The following is a 6,322-nucleotide window of genomic DNA, read 5'->3' as shown; positions in this document are numbered from 1 at the left end:
AAGTACATTTGACAGATTCAGTCTGACTTAAAGATGTTGATGCGGGGTCTGTATCACTGTCATTAATGACCACGTAAGATATAACGCTGCCCGACGGTTGTCGGGACGTTGTATTGGGTGAGGGGAATAAAATTTCTGGTGGCTGCCTGTCTGTGTAAAAATCGAATATTTCTGTGGTTGTATTTCCCAATAAGTCAGTTGCGGATACAGCGAAGCGCCGTCTAATACCTGATTGACCAAAGGCGGTAGAAAAACCTTCTTCTGGAGAGCAAGAGACCGGGCCAACAGTTGGTAGCATGCCAAAACTATCAACCATACAAGAATAGCTTGCCTGGTCGTCGTCAGAGTTAAACCCAAATGTGACCGTATCTTGACTGGTTACTACTTCTGGTGTTTGAGTTAACGCTAGCTGCGGTGGTTGGTCATCAACTTTCCAACTAAACTCAATAGGTGTTGGATCTTGTTTTCCGGCAGTATCTACAGCGGTAATAGAAACACGATGTTGACCCGTTGCTAAATTAGATAATGTAAATGTTGTTCGACAGATCTCTCCACGTAAAATACAACCGGGACTAGCCTCACATCTAATCGTTTGTAGACGACCACCGCTAATGATACGCGAACATTGAAATGAACCGAGGTCTTCACTATTGGCAACAACAAAACTTGCTTCACTACTTAGGGTTAAACGTGGCGGATGAAATAAGAGTGTTGTCTCTGGTGGTGTCTGGGACGGAAAGTCAACACGTATTTCAGGAGCTGGGCGCGTTATGCCTTGACGGAAGGCAACAATACGATAAAAGTAGGACGTATCATCTGCCGCTGTTGTATCTACTCCTGTTGTTGTTCCTGTTGGATAGATATTGATGAGAGCCCAATTATCTGTATTTGGCAATCTACGTTCAAGCAAATATCCCTCTTCTTCCTGGTTACCACTATTCGTGTCAAGCCACGAAAATAAGATACTCCCTGTTTGAGATAGTGTTGCTGTAACAAAGGCAGGTGGTTGTAAAAGGGGGTCACAAACTTCATTAGCTGTAGAGATACACTGCGTATTGGCATTATTACAACTAGGTATAAATAGAAACCATGCAACAACCGAAGTTAGATAAAACAAATTTGTTTTACGGTAAGACAGCATAATTAAGCTCATCTTGCACAATAGCATTATCAATTGCTCCCGTTCCTGTTTGGGCAATCAACCGAATCAAAACAGTATCTTCAGGAATCGTAACTGTAGCTGTGTATAGGACTGAACCCTCAAGATCCTCTAATTCATAAGACTGGATATCTAGCATTTCCGTATTACCGTTTTGATCAACAGCGACAATATGTCCACTAAGAATTAGACCGTCGACACGTTCTAGGTGATACATAAAGTTTGTTTGAAAACTCTGTCGACCTGGTCGTAAAACAGCAGCTGGCTCAGGTGTAATATTATTAATGTCGATAAATTCTTTGCCTTCTTGATTTGGAAAAACAAGACGCTGTACCGGAGAAAGCAATTGATCACTATTTGAGCCTATGCCAAAAAGGCGTAGCTCCAGTGAAAATGCGTAGGTTTCATCAGTCAGAGCGTCTGTTAGCGGTTGTTCATATGCATCATATAAGGTAATCATACGAAACAGACAAGTCTCTTTCGAAATTGTAAATTCAATAGGATCACCAAGTAGCTGGCCAGCGGTTGGTGTCAACATTTGTTGCTGGTGGTAGATACGCCACTCCGCACGAGCGCGACGTGTCTCTGAAAAATAAGCTTGAAGCCTGACACTGGGGTTCGTAGCAGCGACTGCTGCTGTTTGTCTAAAACGATTATCTTGTAGGGTTAAACGATTATAAGTTGTTTCTCCTGTCACAAGACTACAGAGGTCTGTAGATGCTTCAGGAAATGTTGTGCCAGTCAGGGACTTTGCTGGTACATCAACCCAAACAATTGGTGATGTTGTCTCCATAGACTTGTCAAAAAAATGAGCCTTTAATTGATAGCTATAGCGGTAGCCTGGTTCAATTTTAAAGTCGTCAAACGTAAATGCAGCAGCAGTAACAAAATCATATGTTTTTAGTGTATTCGTTGTTACCGGTGCTGTTATCCTAGCTGTTCGAAGTGAGTCGCGTAAGACTTCAAATTGTTCAATCTGGTTAGATAAGAGAGGCAACCAGCTAACCTGAACGGCAGTCGACTCTGGAATATAAGCTGCAGAAAAATGATTTATGTTGTTCGTATTCAAATCTGTTTTTTGACCTTCACACGCAAGTAAGGTAATAACAGAGAGTAAGCAACTAAACGTCAAGAGCTGTCTAAATCTAGGCATAGTAGTCATGGTCTCTAAAGAAGTCCTTTACTGTCAAGGCAACCCATTTCGGAGAAGAAATGTTTACAAAATAAAATAATTCGTGAGGCAGCAAATACTATGAAAGATAATGGTTTGTAATAAGGGAAAATACAAGGTGCTGACAAGAACCTCAGCATCAGAAAATTAAACCTGTAACAATGAACTAGCAAAAATGACATCAAAGATGAAAGCCCAAGATCTTAGCATAATTATACCGACTTTCAATGAAGCTACTCGGATTGAAAAATTACTTCAATCTTTACAGTTACTAGTAGGATCTGAATATATTATTGCGGATGGTGGTAGTAAAGACGAAACAATGACCATTGCTCGTGCATTCGGGGCCAATGTCGTATCTCGTCATGGCGGTCGTGGGCCACAGCTTGCTACTGGTGTGCAAGCGAGTTCTCGACCTGTTCTTTGGATCATCCATGCTGATTCTGTGCCGCCTTTTGACCCTCTTGCGGTGATGACACCGGTGATCGCACGTGGCAATGCGGGAGCTTTTCGTCTAAAAATCGACCATTCCGCATACCGCTACCGATTGGTCGAATGGGGAGTAAGAATACGTAATTTGTTTTCTGGACTTCCCTATGGTGATCAAGGCCTCTTTTTAACTCGAGAGCTATATGAACAAATCGGTGGCTTTTTGCCATACCCAATTATGGAGGATGTCGCGTTATGCCAAGCTATTAAACAAGCTGGACGTAAAATAGAACTGTTAACACAAACGATTACTACAGATGCCCGTCGTTATGAACGTGAAGGCATTCTCAAGCGTATCGTAAAAAATAAACGGATTGAAATACGTTATTTCCTGTTCAACGTAAGTCCACACAATTTAGCAAAAGACTACCTCCCTGAACCATTGACTAAGGACAAAAACTAAAGGTTAATACACATGTCTATGATAGAGCAAGCAGCCAGCCTGAAACTTAAAAAACAATTACGCTCTAAGATTGAAGCTGGGCACCCATGGGTTTACCAGAGTGCTATAGATAATCAGCCTCAACTTTCTGTCGGGGCTCCTGTACGCTTAATAGATAAAAATGGTTTTGTTGCGTGGGCAATTTATGATCCTGGCCATCCCATTGCTGCTAGAGTTTGGAGTTTAGACGAACAGCAAATACCAGATAGTGCACTGATTCAAGAACGATTGGTCTCTGCAATTCAATTAAGACAAAGCCTAATAGCAAAAAATGTTGAAGCCTTTCGGCTAGTTCATGGTGAAGCAGATGGTTTACCAGGATGGGCCATTGATCAGTATCGCCATATCCTTGTTGTGCGTAGTGACGGTAGGGCTGCAGAGGAAAGGCTTCCTTATTTACAGCAGGCAATTATCAACACGCCACAACTTAAAAATATTCAGACAATTGTCCATCGTCGTTCCCGAGGTGCTCAAGGTCCACGTTGGGAACTCCTTCTTGGTCAACAGCCCGAACCATTTAGCTGTCAAGAATATGCCTGGCATATGGAAGTAGATGTCCTCCAAGGTCAAAAAACAGGGTGGTTTGTTGACCAACGAGAAAATCGGCGCTTAGTATTTGATTTAGCAGCTGGGCTGCGAGTTGCTAACCTTTTTTCCTATACAGGAGGTTTTAGCCTTGCCGCAGCTTTAGGGGGGGCGACGTATGTCGAAAGTGTTGATATTAGTACGAACGCAATCAAAGCAGCAGAGCAAAATTTTATCCTCAATGGATTATCACCTAATGAATACGGATTTATAGCTGAAGATGCTTTTAACTGGTTTGAATCAGCTAGACAAGAACAAAAAAAATTTGATTTGGTCATTATTGATCCGCCTAGCTTTGCTCCAAATCAAAAGAGCTTACCCAATGCAAAGCGGGCGTATCGCCGCTTATTTAGATCTGCCTGTCAACTCTTAAGTGAAAAAGGTCTACTTGCAGCCTCAAGTTGTTCTAGCCATATTACGATGCAACTATTTCGTGAACTCATTGATGAGAGTGTTCAACAAACAGGTAAACGGTTACAGATCCTTTGTGAACGTGGGGCAGGTTTAGATCATCCTGTCATTCCTAGTTTTCCAGAAGGGCATTATTTAAAATTTGTCTTGTGCCGTGTTCGTTAAGGTTAAGATGCTAAAAACGAGAAACTTATAGCTAAATAGCATATTTCAGCATAACCTGAAGCAGTTTGTTACCATGAATACTGGCTTAACCCCTAATCACGAATACTGATGATTATTATGAAAAAAAGTCTGTTCTGGATTGTTTTTGTCGCAATGATACTATGCGTGCAACCAGTTTCTAGCGGGGCAGAAGAGAGCAATATAGACCTCAATAAAGAGATGACATATGTTTCTGATGTCTTACGTGGGAAACATATACGGCACAAAGAAATTAGTAACTACCTAAGTCCGCTTTTTTTAGACACAGAAGGCAGAGATCTGTTCTTATTAAACTTAATTGCCCTTGTTAAACAGGCACGTATCATAGATTATAAAATTCGTAGGCTAACATGGGACCTACAAGAATTAGATGAGGTCTACGGCTATGCCGTTGCTGAACTAGAAATTTGTGGACGTTGGTATGTCTGGATTCCACGCTGTGTGGATGTCCAAACAAGTTGGCGCAAAGTTGAAGATAAGTGGTACCTACTACCACCAGAAAAAGTAATTATTAATCCGAAAGTTAAAAGGTTACGTCGTCGGTTTAATAAAATATAATTTATAGGGCAAAGGGAGATGCAGATAGTAGGAGGTACTTATGCAACCAGTTCTCTTGATCATTATCTTGATGACACTTACTTCTGGTGCTCAGGCAACAGAAATAGCTAAGACTCAAGTAACAGAGACAGCTGACGCAATTATCAGTGAAGTTAATCGACAGTCAACACCCAAGTCAAGTGCTGTCAAACTCAAAATGCATTTAATTCGACAGCGTACAGCAAAAAACTACGAAAAAACACGTACAGTTGAGCTTTTTATCGCAAAAACCGAAGCAGGAATACAAACATTACTACGTTTTGTGGAGCCAAAAAATGTTGCAGGTGTCACATTGCTTGTACAGGAAAATAAAAAATCATCTAGTGAACAGTGGCTCTATCTACCATCACTCAGGCAAGAACCCAAACGAATTAGTAGTAGACAGAGACATCATCGTTTCCTAGGAACTGATTTTACCTTTGCAGATTTCGAGAAACAAGACCCTAACAAGTGGCATTATGAACTCATAGGTGAAAAGAAATGGCAAGACCAAGACCATTGGATAATTGAATCACAACCAAAGCCAGAAGCAAATTCGAAGTATACAAAGTTGATTCAATGGATTCAGAAAGATACCTATATACCGCAAAAAATTGAATTCTATCAGGGTAAAAAATTACAAAAAGTCTTAACGGTTGAACAGCTGACTAAAATTGACGGGTATTGGATTGCAACTAAAACACGTATGCAAGATCTTATAAAAAAACATGCGACAGTATTAGAAGTTTTAGAACAAAAAAATAACCTGGAGTTCCCTAGCGACTTTTTTACCCTGCGTCGCATGAAAGATGGATAACACAGGTAAGGTATGGACCTGTTTATGTATACCTTACGTCTGTTTATAACGTCTTCTTGGAGGGGGCTATTTTTTAGTTCCCTTTATGTAGGTCTATGGTTATTCCCACAGAATCTTTTGGCGCAGACATGGTACCCACTAGGCAATACCGAAACAAAGCAAACACTTAAAGCGGGCTATCGAGGGCTACTTGACCAGCGCTGGAATGGTGATATTGCTAAAGACCGTCCCGGAGAACGGCGTCAAGAGTTCCTTAGTAGGTTCTTATTAGAGCTGTCTCTCAAAAAGACACATAAATGGCGGATCACCGTATCTGGTGCGATGGAATATGAAATCTTTCGCAGTAATGGTCAGAGCCATGCACGTTTTACTCCCGAATTGTGGGAAGCATATGGTGTTTGGGAAGGTTCTAGTTGGGACTTAGCAGTAGGACAGCAGATTCGACGTTGGGGGCGAGGTCTACCCAGT

The 6,322-nt window shown here is 41.3% G+C and overlaps 2 protein-coding genes across 2 annotated transcripts; both read left to right on the top strand.

Annotated features, from left to right (window-relative positions):
* Positions 1–2,505: 2,505 nt before the first annotated feature.
* LOC132564156 (uncharacterized) lies at positions 2,506–3,222 on the top strand. The gene has a single exon (XM_060228834.1). It carries the CDS (start codon positions 2,506–2,508, stop codon positions 3,220–3,222), a length of 717 nt encoding a protein of 238 aa, XP_060084817.1.
* Positions 3,223–3,234: 12 nt separating this feature from the next.
* On the top strand, positions 3,235–4,422 carry LOC132564155 (ribosomal RNA large subunit methyltransferase I-like). The gene has a single exon (XM_060228833.1). The coding sequence runs from the start codon at positions 3,235–3,237 to the stop codon at positions 4,420–4,422; it is 1,188 nt and encodes a 395-aa protein (XP_060084816.1).
* Positions 4,423–6,322: the final 1,900 nt, after the last annotated feature.

The sequence above is a fragment of the Ylistrum balloti genome, unplaced genomic scaffold (assembly GCF_031769215.1).
Source record: "Ylistrum balloti isolate Yb309-2 unplaced genomic scaffold, AGI_CSIRO_Ybal_v1 Utg372018, whole genome shotgun sequence".
Taxonomy (NCBI): domain Eukaryota; kingdom Metazoa; phylum Mollusca; class Bivalvia; order Pectinida; family Pectinidae; genus Ylistrum; species Ylistrum balloti.
This window is presented reverse-complemented; position numbering and strand designations above follow the sequence as displayed.